The sequence below is a fragment of the Anguilla rostrata genome, chromosome 3 (assembly GCF_018555375.3).
Source record: "Anguilla rostrata isolate EN2019 chromosome 3, ASM1855537v3, whole genome shotgun sequence".
Lineage (NCBI taxonomy): Eukaryota > Metazoa > Chordata > Actinopteri > Anguilliformes > Anguillidae > Anguilla > Anguilla rostrata.
The window spans coordinates 24,384,397-24,401,696 of NC_057935.1; the positions used below are offsets into that span (position 1 = coordinate 24,384,397).

Genomic DNA, 17,300 nt, shown 5'->3' on the forward strand with positions numbered 1-17,300 from the left:
TATATGACATATGTTCCTGATTAAAACTGCTTCAAAAGAGCACAGGTTCATTCGGAGTTTTTTTTTTTTTTAATTTTTATTATTATTATTTTATATATGTGACAAAATGTGTAGACTTTCTGGATTTATTTCAGAGAATCTTTTGGGCATGCCCATCACTAACATTTTCAAGAAATATATACCAGCTATATAATTTCATTATTTTCATTTTCACTGTTTGAACTCAAGAGATAAATAATGTATAAAATAAAGTGAGCTACATAATGTTTGGGACAAAGATGATTTTTTTTCCCCCTTGATTTGGATTTGTACTGCACAATTTCAAGGGCACCATGATGTTTGGGACAAATTAATGTTATGTAAATGAAAATATTCACATTTAGTACTTATATTGCATATCATTTGCATGCAATGACTGCTTTAAGTCTGAGACCCATCGACCCATAGACATCACCAGGTGCTGAGTATTTTCCCTGGTGATGCTTAGCCAGGCCAGTGCTGCAGCCATATTCAGGTTCTGCTTGTTTTCTCTTCAGCATATGAAATGCACGTTCAGATTAATTCAGTTTGAGTGACTGACTTGGCCAGTGAACAATTTTCCAGTTTCTGGTTTTGAAAACCTCCTTTGTTGCTTTAGCAGTATGTTTGTGACCATTGTCTTGCTGTAGGAGGAAGCATAGGGAGTTATTTGCTTCAGTAGGTGAGATTCCTCTGTACACATCAGAATTACTTCAGCTGCTGCTATTAGCAGCTACATCCTCAATAAAGACAAGAGAGCCAGTCCCAGTGGCAGCTATATATGCCCATAACACCCTCACCATGTTTCACAGATGATGGGGGGTGCTTCGATTCTTGGGCAGTTCCTTTACACTTTACTCTTGGCATACTCTGACACAAGTGAAATTTGGTCACATCTGTCCACAAGACCTCTTATGAAGAACTCTGCAGGCTCTTTTAGGTGTAACCTTTTCTTAACTGTAACCACCTTGATTTTGAGGCGTTTGCATACCTAGGCGTTTGCATCTTGCAGTGTAGCCTCTGTGTGCACTGTATCTGTACCATTATCCATCCTGGGGGAGATGGACCATAAGACAGTTGTATATTAATTCATGATGGCACGTTTAGTTAAGAGACAAGCTATGTGTTAGGCAGAACAAATAATAACTATTAGAAGCATTATTCAGCGATTATTAAGCATAATTTAGGGGTAGTATCTACTTCAGTAAAACCACTTCTGTCACAATCCATGGTTCTGTGTCCCTCTGTCACCCACTAGAGGCCAGGCAGAGGGTAACAAGGAACAGAGGGTGCACAGGTGCAGGCCAAGAGATAAGGACCCCGACAAGCACCGGGTCGGCGAAGAGGAACACAGGTGTCAGAGGTACCATATCTAGAGAGAATTCTCCTTTTTCATGAAAACCAATTTCCTGAGTTTCCTGAAAGGCTATGTAGGTGATTTCTGGTGCATGCCGTTTCTCTGTTATCTTCTTCGCAATAATGTTGGCCACACAAATATATACAAGTGGTACCATGTGAAGAATTATTTTTCTTGAAAGCGGAGGCTGAACCAAGGTATGATCATGGAGGTTTACCCATGGTGACAATTTTTTTTCTGAAGGTGCTTGAACAATTATGCAATGAAAATGAATGAAAATGAAAATAAATACAACATGTGAAACTGTTGATATATTATGCCCATGTGACCACTATATCTTTGTTGAGTAAACGAGGAGTTACAGTATTTAATGCTACTCCTGTCACCTACTCAGAGTGCTGAACATTAATAAGACCATTAACTGTCATAACTGTGATTCACAAATCATTATTTTTAATATGCTCTCTCATGCGAGACATCCTGTGTTTTTTGCAGTTTTTTACAAGCTGATTCTTTGTAGCTATTCATTTGAAATGAAAGAATGTCACAGCATAAACATGTTCAGGAGAAACGCCCTGTTTATTAAGGCTGTGTCACTGTGACTGTGGTTCATTATTATTATTATTTTGTATACATGGTGACAACTGATTTGTGTGCTTAAATATGATGAAAAACCCATCTCCTCACTAGTCACACACATGATTTCCTCATAGTGCCACAGACTGCAAGCTCTTCATTGAAAATTCCAGGTATTGTGCCATTTCTTCTGCTGTTGAACTGCGCGCAAAAGAGCCTGTCTTCTACATAGGGCCACCAGGCGGCGCTGTTCACCCCATTCAGCAGTGTCCTAATCCGGCAATAAGGAGAGATAGTGGCTTGTGCCCAGAACCCCTCGCTGCTGCAAATCTGGGAGATATGGTTAAACAGACACTGTTGGGTACACAGAAGAAATCATGCCTTTCTATTTGGAAAATACACAAATGGAGCAGGTGAGTCACTGACTGCAGCTTCTGTGATGGTCAGTACTATTATGTATTAACTGTAAATGATTGATGAATAAAATAAATGAATAAACTGAATAAAAATAATTTTAGAATGAAACGTATGCTCATGTCAAAGTGTTATATTTATTTTTCGGTCCAAATGGCGATTGGTGCTTCATTCTGAGGAAATGGAGAAAAACGTTAAATCCCCAGAATCCTGTACCCTTGTCTTTATGTAGTCTTCCAGTTAAAGCAACACTTTCTGATCACCGCTTCTTACAGGTTTGAGATATACTCTTAATATCCTCCCAGTCCAGAAAGGACAGAATACTGATTATTAGATAATCAGGCAGCTGGACCGGATAGTGTTGCTGACACAGATTCAACACATAGTGTACACACATAACAAAATATATTGGAAATGGCCAAATCTCTATATAGCCTCTCTATGTGTCCGTAGTTCTAATAAGAATTTTAAATAGGTATTTCTATACTATGATCACATCAGTGGCTTTGTTGGCTGGACCGCAACAGCCCTATAAACGCGAATGTCTGTGACTGACTGAGTGATGAAGTTACACCGCACATGTCTGTGACTGAGTGACCGACTGATGAAGTCACACCATTGGTCAGCCGGTTTGGTCCTGCCATACACTAGGTTTCTAGGACCTGTTCTTGTTTTGATTACAAATGTCCTGCTGTGTAATGTTCAAAGCTGACTAGAGATAAGTCCTTGATAAAATCAGCATCTGAGCATTGATGTTGTTTGTCCAGGCATGTCCTTAAATGGCCCGTGTGATTTATTGAAAGCAATTGTTTGCTGTCAGGAGGCCAACCTGTCAAATAATCAGAAAATAAGATGTATTGCATTTATTACATAACACAAACCCACAAGTTGAGAGAAGTAAATATAAACGGAAAATAGACAATAAAATGTACAGGATAAATTAGCTCTGATAGAGTATATTTGACCCAAGTTAATAAAATATAATAATCATCAAGTTCAATGTCTCAAACGTTATATTTAAATCACTTCACAATTAAAATAACAAAGCAGCAATAAGATGAGAGACAGGGCATAGACCTACCTGTCAACAGGCTGTCCAGCAGACACTGTCACCTTTTATGACAGAGAAGCAGATAAGCTGTCCCAATTTTCTTCCAGGCCTACAACGCATTACAAAATGTCAGTTTGTTTTTGTGGCTCATATCCTACAGACAAATTTGGCAATTTAAGACAGGGAAACAGGTTTATTTATTTGCTTGTACCTGAATGTTGCTTGCACAAACCTCTCTAAACATAAATAAGCATGATAGCTACCATTATTTCAGTATGTGAATATGCATGAATTAATTTATTCAACCAACTGTTTCCAAAGCACGGATTTCTTACAAAAAATTTGATTTCAGATGTTACAGTGGAAAATACTTGTTTTTCAATTTAAACACTGAAAATTTGAAAACAATAATTCAGATAATATGAAGCGACAAATTCTTTTCATTAATCTATGGAAATGTTTCTGAATTAGCCTGTGTAAAATGAAATGAACTGGCAATAGAATGTAGGCTGTCACAGTATAGTATTTATCTGAAGAAAAACACATGTTCGCAGGCATGAATGGTGAAATTGACCATCATTATCTTGCATTTACCTACCAGACCGAATTGCAACGCAGATGTCAGTGCTTAAATTTAGTGGTCTGTACTACCGTTATACACTTGCTCTGTCAACTCGTTAGCAAGTTAGCTAACGTTAAAGTGCTCAAAATGCCAAATGAAAAAAGTGTGGCTTTATTTTACCCAGAAGGATTCAAACAACAGGACGTGACTTAACAACAAAAAAGACATTCTTTAATGTTGTCTTTTGCTTGTTCTTTGAAAAAAGGTAGGTTTGAAGAGTGTTGATTTAGCAGTTTTTGATGTGAAATGATAAATAATGAATTTCAGGAATATTAATGATTTTCCCACAAAGATTATACAGTTGCAAAATCAATAGTTTAATTTTTTTAGACAGTTAGTTAGCAAGCAAGCTTGTTAGCAGAGTAAAGAGTCAGAGATTTGCCGGAGTCTGAAGGGATATGTGAATCTGGCCTCTCACTCGTCCAAAGGTCCCATAGGCAAACACGCCACCAGTGAGCTACTAGTGAACTAGCTACAGGGGCCACAAAGTTTTTTTTTTTGTTTTTTTTTTTTAAACATGTGCTCTTCCATATATTCCCATTTTGCATGTGTATCCAATGTTTTTATTGGCTGATGTGGCTAAATATCCAATGGGGAGATGTCTGTGGGCCTGGAGCATTTGTGATGATGTAATCAGCAATAAAAACAAGAAGAAAGAGGAAGAAAATGCAAAATCCCCTAAGTTTGGGGCTTTAAGTTGTTTCTGAATTCTGTCTGTTTACATGAGGTCAGAAGGTACAGAAATGATTGTTTTTAAGGGCAGATCGTCTGTTGTCATTGTGATTATTTCTGTAGGAAAGCCAAATCCTCAGTGCTGTATTGGTTTGGGGTATGCCGCCCCACCAAGGTATAATTTGGCAGGATGGCATACCTGCCATCCCAATGAGGTGAATTAGTGCTCTGTATGTTCAGACATCGGGCAGATCAGGATTTTGGAATGACAGTAAATTGTTATGTTTGTATACAATCAGTTTAATTTGATCTAATGTTGCTGATTACATATTAGTGCCTCAACGTGAACCGCAACATTTCTGTTTGTACAGGCTACTGTAAATGCAACTACTCTTAGCTACTTGAAACTTACAAGCTATTTTGCAGCTTTAAATGGGCTAACCATGTGTAAGATCTGTGGTTAGCTATGGGACCATTTGTGGGCTCTGCAAAGAATAACGCTTATGATAGGGCTATTTCATCAGTGGTCGACATGACCTGTCCCAATTTTCTTCAAGCCTTCAAGTTTTTAGCAAAGATTTTATTTAATATCTGAAACTAACACGATTATTTAATAGATTGAGAGAACTGAGGATTGATTTGAGTTTTACAAGTTTTTGGAACAATTACTGACTTTGCTATTGTAGGGTTTATAGTAGTTAGTCCATGTCTGCTCCAGTAGGTGGCAATATGCGCCATTAAGGTAGAAAACACACTATTAAACTACAGCAGAAGAAGTTTACAGGTCGCAAAATCCACTGTATAGCCCTACAGTTCCAATTTCCTCAATCCGCCCTGGTTTTTTCCCAATGCCAAAACGCAGACTTGAGTTTACAATGGGAATTGAAAGGTAAATCCAGCTTTCCACCTGTTTTGTCATATAGTTCAGAGATATATTGAGTAACACTTCTCAGATATGTTGACTGTATTCACAGATAGATCTAAGGGTCCTATTTTTGGGTATGCATGTGCTGCAGTGTTTATTCATAAATATTAATTTAGCCATAAAGAAGAGGGACTTGGATCATTTGGCTGTATAAACTGCTGACCTATTGGCAATAACTCTAGCTCTACGGTGGATGGAAGTTAACAGAATAAACAGTGCGGTAATTTGCTCTGGCAGCTTTATCTAGCCTTAGATCCGGCAAATTCTCATGCAGACGGTATATTTTGCTTGACATCTTCCATATATTATATAGACAAACAATAAATGGCACATACTTTCATTTTCTCTGAGTACCTGCCCATGTTGGTACAGAGAGAAATGGAGAAGCAGATATACTGGCCATGCAGACTCTAAGGTTCCAAAACATAGACCGACAAGTTCTACTTTGTAAAGCTGAGGCTCAGGTTTATATTAAATTTAATATGCACATAACCTGGCTAGAACACTGGAATGACAGGGAAACAGGTAAAGAAAGCATTATAACTCACTTAAGAACAGGTCATACAGGACTTAACTATATATTGTACAAAATAGGTAACCATCCTACAGGAAACTGCATACACTGCAATGAGCCTGAAACAGTAATACACATTATTTCAATGTAAAGGATACAGAAAAGAATCAAGCAGTTTATGTATATCATTGAATAATGGAAAATACAGTATGACATTAGAGGGTGTGCTAGGAATGTCATCTATCAAAATATTCTGTAACACCATCAGCTTTCTAAAGGAAACTTGTCTAGTTGAAAGAATTTAGTTGTTTTTTGTCTTTCTGCCAAATCTACTGCTCCACACTTCAGTCCAGCTGGTGGCGGTAATGCACCAAAAAGCTTGGTACAAACCACCATTAAACCGAAGAAGAAGAAGAAGAAGAAGAAGAAGAAGAAGAAGAAGACGAAGAAGAAGAAGAAGACGAAGAAGAAGAAGAAGAGGAAGAAGTCGTTGTTTACAGAGAAAAACATAGCAACACTTCCGCCAGCTGTTTGACAAAAATGGCGCAAACCAAAGCTTCCAGTTGGTGTAGCGTACCGTTATGCTCAACGAGCAAATTAAAACAGCCGTATTTGAGCTTTCACTGTTTTCCGAGTGATAAACAGTTACTTAAGAAGTGGGTTCAGGCAATTAGGAGAGAAGAAGGCAAGAATTTCACTATCAAAAGAGGCAGCACCTACGTCTGTAGTCTGCACTTCAAATCAGAGGACTTCACTCCAGCAGAGGGACGAAAACGTCTCAAGAAAGATGCAGTACCTTGCCGTTTCAAGTGGAATGAGTGGCAAGAGACCAAGCGCAGCTCAGTATCTGAACGTACCAGCACTCACCTGAATGGTGATGTTCGTGAGATAGAGAGAAACATAACAAGAGAGACCGAGAAGGACAGTGTCGCAGAACCAGTAGCGCCTGATCATGACTACAATAACCCTGCAGCTCCAGGTATTACATGCCATATATATTTTGTTTAACCCTTGGCTTTAGGTGCAGGATCACACATATGTGATTAGAGTGTTCTAAACTGACCATTATAATTCTGAGTAACAATCGCTACTGGTAATGTAAGCCTTGAAGTGCTAGAACACTGGCTTCATTTTTTTTTTAATTAACCTACTCTTCAAATTGTTGATTTGCTGACTTCTTCCGTCATGATGTAAACAAACAAAATTAAATCCATCCTCAAATGGCGTGACGCCCCATGTTACGTTGTTGCCATTGCTACTTTGTACCAGGCATGTTTGGCCGCCCCTTTCCAAGCTGTTATCAGAAACAGAAAGTTCTGTGGCGCACGCGATGGCCAATAGCTACTGCCCTAAACCACACATGTTTATCGGGGTCCTTGAAGTGCTGCAGGGAATTCATATGCAATGACAATATATAGGTTTGGGAAAATATTGTAAAATATGAAACTTATTTTTAAAATACAACCAATTAAAAACGTATGATGCGGGTCCCCCGGATGCAATTGAGCCTGGGTGGGGGTCCCTGAATCAGAAAAGGTTGAAAAACCCTGCCACTGAACAACATGTCATGATGATAATCTGAAATCGTTTGCGCTAACACGTTACTGCATAGAACATACCCATGTTCAGCCAAGTATTTAGGTAACAACAGTGCATAACGCATCTAGAGGGAACTTCCTGTCAAATGAGCAGGACGTAGTCTACGATTGGCTGACGACTTCTGAGGAACCGCCTAGTTGCTGAACTGGTGGGAACAAGAGGTCGCTGGTTTATTGCAAATTGTGTTGAATGTGCATCTGTGTTCGCCCTATTCACCGAATAAATAACCTAGATTGAGCGAGGGAGTACGGGTATGTGCTATTAAAATATTTGGAAATAATTTGTTTCATGTTGTCTTCTTGCTAGTTCGGCAGCTAACACTATAGCGTTCGGTTGTAACTTGATTCTGCTTATAGAAATGGGTTGCGAGCTAGCTTTAGCTTGTTACTAAAAACAACCATACCTGCAGGCAAGTCTTCATCTAGGTCTCCTCTAGTTTACAGGGCTCAGCATTGCTAAGAAGTTGGCTGGCGTTGCGGAAGGTTTGCCAACTAAATAATGATTTTCGTGTTGTTTGGTACGTTAATAGGTAAAAAGAAAACTCGTCCAGAAGCAATGGAAATGAGTAGCCGACCTACATAAAGCTACTTTCCTACGTTTTATGAAGGTTGCTACCGCCAGAGGTTTGCAACGGTGTTTTACTTTACGTCTGACTGTCCGAAGCCCATTCGTGCAATATTGAGGAGGTGTAAACAGCACAGTCGGTAACACGTTCTCGGTAGCCTAAATGGTTTCTTTATGTTCTTTATAGACTGTGTAGACGTTTGCAGATATAACCCCTTGCGAAAAATAACTGCCGTTCAACTGTAGTTATGATTGCAATTATTGCAGTATTACTGTAGTATTATGCAATATTTTGGACTCGTGTTTTTTTATTCTTTTTTATTGCATTATTACTGCAGTTATAATGCAGTTTAACTGCTTCATTTGCAGTATTTATGAAGTAGGACCCTTTTACACTATTGTACTGCATTGTACTTCAGTTAAATTGCAGTATAACCACAGGAGCTGCAGTAATTTTTTGTACGGGACGGCTTTGCGAATAGGTTGTGGTTTGTGCTAGTTTGATCTATTTAACGTCAATGCAATAAAGCATCACAGGACAGTTCTTGAGATCAAAATAGTATTTTAATTGCCACATTTGTGAGTTAGCTTCTTTTTTTTGTTGTTGTAGTGTTTGAAAAGAGCCGTCAACACAACACTAAAACCATGGATTTCAAGTGGATGACCGTAAGCGCTGCCTCCACAGGGGGCCACCTCCAGTGTTCCTTCTGCAAGTACCAGTGCAAAAGCAATGCCACATATCAAATCCACATTGGCACCAGTCACCCCTTTCACTGTGAGGAGATGGATGTGGGTCGTCTGGGAAAGATCATCTTCTACCAGAAGAGCGCCAAGCTCTTCCACTGCCACGAGTGCTTCTTCACGGGAAAGTCGTACACCCGCGTTTATGACCATGTCCTTGTCAGCCATTCCTTCTCGAGGAAAGACAAGACAAACAACAACGGAGACCCCAAAGACTACTTGAGCGACAGCAACGACAGCAAAGACGTCCCTGACAACGACAACAATGACGAAGAGAGGCCAGAAGGGGGAGATGGCGAGGCCAAACCCAGGGATGCAGTCTGCCTCCAAGCTCCCGCCAAGTTCGCGGCCCTGAACTCTGCCAAGAACGAGGAGGCGGAGCTCTATGATGAAGACTCGCAACATTCCAGCTCTCCCAGCCAGCCTCCGAAGAGGAAGAGGGAAGTGGCCAGCGATGAGGAGGCGCCCCCTGACAGCGAGGACTTCCCCGACTTTGCAGGCAAGCCGGAGCGTGAGGCGGACGAGACGCGGGAGGAGAAGCAGGCGGAGGAGACGCTGCTGTCCAAGTACTTCCGGCGCATCGGGGGGCGCTACTACTGCAACATCTGCAACTGGCGCGGCAAGATGAAGGGCTTCATCTTCCACCACGTCAGCAAGAAGCACAACATCCCCAGGCCGTTCGCTTGCAAAGAGTGCAGCAAGTCCTTCCTCTTGGAGAGCATGCTCCTCAGCCACGTCAGCATGTTCCACAAGCAGGGGATCTACCAGTGCCCCTACTGCGCCTTCAAGTCCAACTACCTCCGCGGCGTCCGCCGCCACCTGAACAACTGCAACGTCAAGCAGGGGGAGTGGTCGTATGACAGCGACGAGCAGGACTGAGGCACGGGTGGCTGAACTGAAACGTGACTGCATGCGTCTGTATTAACTGATAGACGTTTGCCGAACTATGCCTCAGTTTTTTTTTGTTTTTTTTAATGAAAAGAATAAGCAAATTGACAGATTGTATGACTGTCTGTTATTGTGTGCCAGCAATGGAGGGCTGAAGCGTGTGAATCCTGTAAAAACAGCCGTATCAATGGGAAGAACGTACTGGACTGTAACAGGGACCTTGTCTTACCTTCAGCTCTCCAGCGAAGTATGCTAGTGTTCGGCGGCTTTGCTTAGCCAGTCGCTGCTGTGCTACAGGTTTAGCTTAACCCCATGAAGATGCGATATAATTTGTCCTGTTCACTGTTACGACTTTCTGATTAAGAGTTGCAGTGAAATAAGCAATGGATACTGCACCTCAATTTCACGATTTCCTGATTAGAATAACACTATTGTTACTGAAACCAAATGTTATGTTTTGGCACCCTTGTTATAATAGGAGGCTTGCCCCATGTTGTACAGCTACTGTTCAGAATGCTTGACCAAACCATTCAAAAGAAGTGCTTGACTCTAGGATTTAAACTAGCATCATCCTTGCCCCAATTCTGACTATCCAGCCACTACACCAACCTGCCTCTCTTTCATAAAGTTCAAACATGTTTACAGATCATAATTTTACGTTCAGCCTGTCTAGTTGTGCTATATCTGAACGCATTCCATTACGGTAAACAGTATTTAAGTTCATTTTGAAGACTGCGGGATTGATGTTGACACCTTCTGTTGCACTCTGGAAGATGTTTGTTTACTTCTCAACGTGCATGCTGTTATTTCATGACCATTACATCATGAACCATGATGATAGGAAGAAAGTAGCCAGGTCGCATCACTGGACTTTGGCCACTTTTTGCAAGTCAAAAAAAATGGGAAGAAATGGTTCTCCTATGGCTCTGACAAGCTAAAGCCTTGTATCTTTAAGCTTCTTCTGTATCTTTATTTTCAATGGTGCTCTTCTCCAGTGTATTTAAATTTTTGTCTGGATTACAGCATTCGGGGCCTTTTAGAGTATTTAGACCTGAACTCTTAAATTTTAATTTCTCTCAGAAAACATTTTTGTGTAAGGCCATTGTGATTTTTCTTTTTCAAATATGTTTTATGGTTTTTTATGTGTGTTCCTGTGGTGCATTTGTGTAGATGAGTAACCAATGGAGGTTTCAAAAGCTGGCTTCCAAAGTTTTAAATTTCACTTTCGTAAATATGTTAGTCTCTGCGAATGCAGTAATACATCTGAATACTACTGGTAGTGTTACACAATTAAATATTTTGTTTATTTTGTAGTTAGGCAGTTCATGTTTTTATACAGTGTTTTTATACTATGTTTATCGATTTGCTGGTATTCTTTTAATAGGAATTATGTGTTTACATCAGAGGACTAAAACTCTGGCGCATCATTGTGACATTTTGCCTTGGATATCAAGCAAAGCATCCTTAATATGTGTCATATTTATCTCATTGACAGTGGAGCCTTTCAAATGACATTTCATTTAATTTACATGGATGTGAATGTGAAAAGCAGTTCAAATGGAAAATACAAAATGGCTGCTTTTCATTCAGATTTGTTGTGATGGCTGAGGCTGTAAGAGGTGTATAACTGCTGATACTAACTGCATGTAGAGCAGGGTCAGAGGTCTAAGATTAAAGGTCTTCATCAGAGGTCAGGATGGGGGTGGGAAGGCATATCTGAAACAGACAAAAATCATGTGATGTCATGCTAATACAATAGAAATCAGTCTGCAGGCTGTTTGATAAAATTTTAGAAGTCATGTTAATAAGGCTAACAACTGTAGCTGTGCTAATGCTAGTAGTAATGGTGATGATAAAAAAACATTGGTGTGCTAATAAAGCAGCATTGAATTATATTTGCTCATTTGCATATTAACTGGGTATATTCAATAATTCAGATTCGTATGAATATCAGCCAATAATGCCTTAAAATTAACTTGTATTTATCGACCTATTGCTGTGTTTATGGCTGACATGATGATCTACGTTGATGCAACATGCAGGGGCTGATGAGGTGAAGCGTTGATGGTAGTTAAGTGAAAAACCACGCTCAAACATTTGCCTAAATATAGTTGTCTTCTTCCTTTATTGTCATTATAATTAATCATTTTTCTCCAAATTTTATAATTTATTGTTACGTTTTTCTTTATAAGTTCCTTGACAGCTGTGCTGTCAACTTCTTCTGTGAGTGTGGAAACATGGTTGCAGTTTGCAATTTTGCTGTACTGCAAAGCTTGGTAGTTTTGACATCACAACAATCAAATGTGGATTATTGACAGCGGAAACTCAGTCAATTTCCATGTTGTGCATCCCTAATATCTTCATCAAAAAATCTTATAAAGGTGTTTATTCCACAGAAATATAATAAACATCCCAGGCCAGCGATGTTCTGTAAAGAGTAGTTTACCGTTTATGAATAAAGATTGTCCATATGTGTAATGAAAGTATGAATAAGTTTGAGACACGGCGATTGTTCAAACTAGCAATCTCCCAATTACAGGTCTGTTTTCCCTACCACTGTAGTCATAAGCTCAGTCCTTTAACTTCCATGTCACACTCAGGATAAGCTGTAAGGTTAATATTTTAAACCTTGAATGTGTGTATGTCACAGGTTCCAGCTGGGTTTGAGTACGTACCAGGTTGCTTAGCCGAATTGATTAATGTATGCCTACACACATACTTTTGCTTTGCAGTGCTACAGATGCCACCTACTTACAATAACGTATTGCACTCTAATCATTTAACTTCTGGATGCCAATGAAGCAACTTGGTTGCAAGTTCAGAGTACACCTCAAAAATAATAAGTGTTATGAATGTAACTTATTTGTACATTTATGTTTAATAGGCAAAGCCAAGAACTATTATAACAACTGCTGTGCCAAATGCCCCTTCCTTCCAAATACAGGACAATTCTGTTTCAGGAAAAGGTAAGGCAGGGGTGTCTAACTGAATCCCAAGGGGGCCGCAGCATCTGAGGGTGTTTTCCTTTTAATCAGCTGCCAAATAAGGTCTTGAGGACAAGCTGTGTGGATTCCTTAGCCAATCAATGATTGAAATGAAACATTTGTGTCAAGAACACCCCGAGAACAAGCAGACATTGCGGCCCTCCAGGACTGGAGTTTAACTCCTGTGAGGTAAGGGTAGCATTAAACTAAACACTCCATACCACTGGAGGTCAGTATTGTCATGTCATACTAAGATTTTGGCAAATCCAGATGATGGATATCTCAGCTATTTTCAGATGCTATAATTCAAAGTCTACGAATAATATTTAGTTCAGTATGCACAGACTATTTATCAAAACAAAACAGTCTGAATATGATGTTTAGATAAATACCCAGCCGGTGGCCAAAAAAAAAAATCTGTGAAACTGCATGCAACCTTTGGCTACATTGTCAATAGGGGTTTAATTATAATTGAAAAATAGTTTTGTTATTTTAATACTTGGTCACAATAGTATTGTCATTTTGCACAAAAATTCACCCTAGATCTATTTTGATACTCGGCACACCTCTTCCATAACACAATGTGATTTTAACAGTCATTTTTGGTCTTCCAGTTTGGATGTGCTTCTTAAGCTTTGATAAAATTAAGAGTAAGTATATGATGTGTAAGCAAATATTATGGCTCTAACTTGAAGGGTTTCAATTGAAATTGTCTTACAATAAAAATGGCACAAAACTACGTGCATGCATATTATGGGAAATCTGGAATAATTGTCCAATATACTTTTTCAATGCCTTGCAGGAAGAATCAATGTGAGAATCCCACAGGGATGTAATTAATCTAGAGAAATCTTTCTGAAAAGTAGATATAATTCAGCCACAATTATTGTCTGAAAATATGCTTTTTTGAAACGTTCATTTAGATGATGTCTTCTTTCATGAGGTAATTTTTGACACTTTGATGTGATACATAAACTTTGAATGACCACATTCTCGTCAGATGGATCAATGAAAAAATGCAGCATTGGGTAGCATGGCTTTGGAATAGAGCTTTTTTAATTTGTGTGAGCTAAGATGTGTTTGTTGTAACTTGGCTTCATTTTAATATTGATACTTTTAAAATACACTTATATACATGCAAACACACATACACTGTAGCTCAGAGAAACACATAGGCATTGATGTCTTTTCCTTACCACAAATGACAAATATATGAAAGTGTTTGTTATATTTTTTTAGTGGGATGTTGTACTGAATATACAGCTGACCAACTAATTGCATGTTGGTTGAGGATCTATGGAGCTTGCTACATTAATTTAGAAACATGGGGTTTGCAGGGTTGTGGCAGTAGCCTAGTTAAAAAGTAGTTATCAGTAGAAATGCCACAGTGGTCAATTTCACCATGTCACTCTTAGAAAATTGATAAACCTGGCATCACAAAATCCATAGCCTTAGGCTTCCCCTTCCTGACTTTTCCTAAACATATGTATTGAACATTGTGATTTAATTTGAATATCAATATTGCATAAGGACATAAAGTTATAAACTGTTATATTTGAATCACGAGACAGAACGCTGGTTGCAGGCTACTTGCTTTTACTCTTGTTATCAAAAAAACTCCTAACCCCATTCCCATAAAGCAGATTCTGTGTGATTACAACATTCAACAACCACTAGCAATATCAGAGATTACAGGAAATGCTCAATGCATTAGAATAATATTGAATAATGGAATTATATAACTGACCAAAGCATCTTACGAACTAATATCCCCCGCCCCCCTCTTTTTTTGTAAAAACTAAGTGTGAAAGGTGGCGAGGAAGTTCCGTAAGTGAACAGAGTGAGATCGCACTCTCGCAGGCCTGGGGACTGGTGCTGCAATGGGAGGCAGCAGCAGTGGGGTCTGAGGGGCCTGTGGGACCAGGCCCTGCACTCGTGGAGGTACAGGTACAGAGAGGTACAGTAGGCACCGTCAGTGGACTGATCAAAGCAGTGTCCGTGCAAGGGGGGGTATCTGCCGGACATGGTACCTTCCTCAGTTGACTGGCATGCCAGCGGGAGCCATCAGTGAGCTGAAATGTCGCTGGACCTGACAAGGGTGTGACCAGAAGGTCTGGAGTTAGTTTGCCCTGTGGGGTCTGTGTACTCTGACCCAATCAAATGATTTAATGCTTCCTGTCTTGTGTTTTGCACTGGCAGCTGTCGACTGCTCTTTTGACCAATAGGGTGGAGGAGTGCTGCACCAAGGGACGGAGACTGTGCAGAGGCAGCTCCGGCTCTCGTCCTATCATTAGCTTGGCAGGAGAGACTCCAGTAGTGGCATGTTGAGCAGTGCTGTGATGCAACTGGGTGAGACAGGGCCTCTGTGAAGGAGAAACCCAGAGATGAGTGAGCTCTGAGTACATTATCCACGTTTTGATTAAACCTCTCAACACTACCATTAGACTGAGGATGATAGTGTCCTGTCCTGATTTTCTTAATTAATCCTCTTACTCAGGATGTAAGAGATTAACTCAAATGGCATCTTCCAAATAAGATGGAAGATGGCAGGGAATTATACAGTTGGATCATTAATGTGTCTACTCTTTAACCTCATAAGGACAGCAATCCAATCCTATTGGTTTGCCAAAATACCTTTGCTGATCGGTAGGAAACAGCAGTTCAAAGTAATCTGCTGGCAGTATAATAAAATAGTAACTACAGGTAGCATTATCTACAGTTGGTCCCTATTCAGAACAGTGACAGACACATAATTTCTTATTTTTATTTTTTTACCCACAGGACTGTGTGAGGATTTCCCCCTCGCTGGCTTTGCCTACTTGTCTATGATGTGTTACCAACTGGTTCTGTTGCCCCTCATTCCTCCCTCCCTCCTCTGTGCTCTCTCTCGACCCCAAATTGCATCTTTTAACACTGTAAAGTGGGCGAGATACGTCAGAAGCTGGTGTTGCTATACACCTTAAAATACAATTGAGCTTTTTTATTACTACGGTTATGTGTGTTATGTTTGGGGGGGGGGGGGGGGGCATATGACCTGTCATATGCTCTGCAATATGCTCTTTAATGGCCTTTTCTATGTCTTATTGTAGATCTTGAGAAGAAATGTGAAGACCACTGGTTGTGTCTGAGCAGGCTTTACAGAATAATGGCTACATTAGTATTCATAAACTGTCTAAAACCATTACCTTGGAATCTTATGATCAATCATCAATGATCATTGTTTGTTCTTTCTCTTTTAAAATGTACCTTTTGCTCATTTAACAATATGATTATGTACAAATTGTAATAGCATAGAGACAATAGACTAATCATCAAGAAAATGGAAGAAATTATTTTCTTGCACTGCTATCCACTTCAGGTAGCAATGTCTTTCAATGAGTAGCAATGTGTTTTCTCCTGGTACACAGCTTGAGAGTCTATACTAACAATCTGTTTAGTTTTCCCTCTTCCATTGTATTCAGGCAGCATTATTGCGGTCAAACAAATAGATTCCCTTCTCAGAAAGGGCTCCGTGAGAGGAGGCGGGGTTTCCACCAGTTTACATGCTCAAATAGTTCATGACAGAGCTTTCATCCAGCTCACTGATGTGTCTTTGTTGTTATTTGGGGGTTTCTCAAAGGGCCAATCTCACCTAGCAGGCAGAGGACTAGGCTTCATTGCTGCCGTGCATCACTGTCATATCGATCTCCTGTTTTCGTCAAGGGAAATGAGGATTGATCAACATGCCTCTCTTTTACATAAAAATATCAACAGTTTTTGTCAATTCATTTTTTTGTGGGTAATGCGCAAAATGTACAAAAACAAACTTTCAAGAATATAAAAATGAGTAATTTAAAATATACATGCAGGTGATATGTAGAGCTCCCATAACCATCGGTTCTATGAGAACTGTGGAATCTATACTCGTAGAATGAAACATCTGTTAAAGATTGTCGATGTTCACCCAGAAAATCATACATCGTACCATGGACCTGTAGATCCACTCTGGCCATAGATATCAAAGCCAATGGACTCAAACTGAAGAATTCCTTAATGGTCTATGGCAGGGATCAGCAACTCACGGTCCTCGAGGGTCGAGAACTGCTGGTCTTCCACCCTCCCTTTCCCTGGGAGTCAGGTGTGAAGACAGTCTGGCCAATCAGTAGCACGAATTACCCAGGAGAAAAGAAAACTAGGGCTGGATTTGGATTTGAGGGCCAGAGTTGATTATCCCTGGTCTATGGCAACATAATCCCAAAGCACCAGTTTAGGTCCAATTGTCTGTGTAGCCAACATCAATGATGCAATTGAATGAATACTGTCCACTTCTCAGAACTGTGGTAAACCATCTCAACTTTATTGAGTCAAGGGCCTGGATTCAATCAATGCTTGCATT

At 39.8% G+C, this 17,300-nt stretch overlaps 1 protein-coding gene and 1 long non-coding RNA gene across 4 annotated transcripts; one reads left to right on the forward strand and one right to left on the reverse strand.

The window, feature by feature from the left end:
* Positions 1 to 2,483: 2,483 nt before the first annotated feature.
* LOC135250532 (uncharacterized) lies at positions 2,484 to 7,637 on the reverse strand. Its single transcript, XR_010328946.1, has 3 exons — positions 7,301 to 7,637; positions 3,447 to 3,525; positions 2,484 to 3,194 (listed from the first exon to the last, which is right to left on the reverse strand). It is a non-coding gene; the product is annotated as an uncharacterized LOC135250532 (long non-coding RNA).
* Positions 6,558 to 11,834, forward strand: LOC135250531 (chromosome alignment-maintaining phosphoprotein 1-like). Of its 3 annotated transcripts, none has more exons than XM_064326892.1 (2): positions 6,558 to 7,128; positions 8,923 to 11,834. In XM_064326892.1, exons 1-2 carry the CDS (start codon positions 6,690 to 6,692, stop codon positions 9,930 to 9,932), a joined length of 1,449 nt encoding a protein of 482 aa, XP_064182962.1. In that variant the 5' UTR covers positions 6,558 to 6,689; the 3' UTR covers positions 9,933 to 11,834. The 3 variants fall into 3 exon arrangements, with proteins under 3 accessions (XP_064182962.1, XP_064182963.1, XP_064182964.1); XM_064326893.1 differs by lacking the exon at positions 6,558 to 7,128 and adding an exon at positions 7,708 to 7,999; XM_064326894.1 differs by lacking the exon at positions 6,558 to 7,128 and adding an exon at positions 8,019 to 8,230.
* Positions 11,835 to 17,300: the final 5,466 nt, after the last annotated feature.

What these genes read in the sequence shown, in the direction of transcription:
- LOC135250531 (XM_064326892.1), top strand. Translation starts at nt 6,690, where the DNA reads ATGGCGCAAACCAAAGCTTCCAGTTGGTGTAGCGTACCGTTATGCTCA. An exon ending in CAATAACCCTGCAGCTCCAG is followed by an intron (nt 7,129 to 8,922) that starts GTATTACATGCC and finishes TTGTTGTTGTAG; the next exon opens with TGTTTGAAAAGAGCCGTCAA.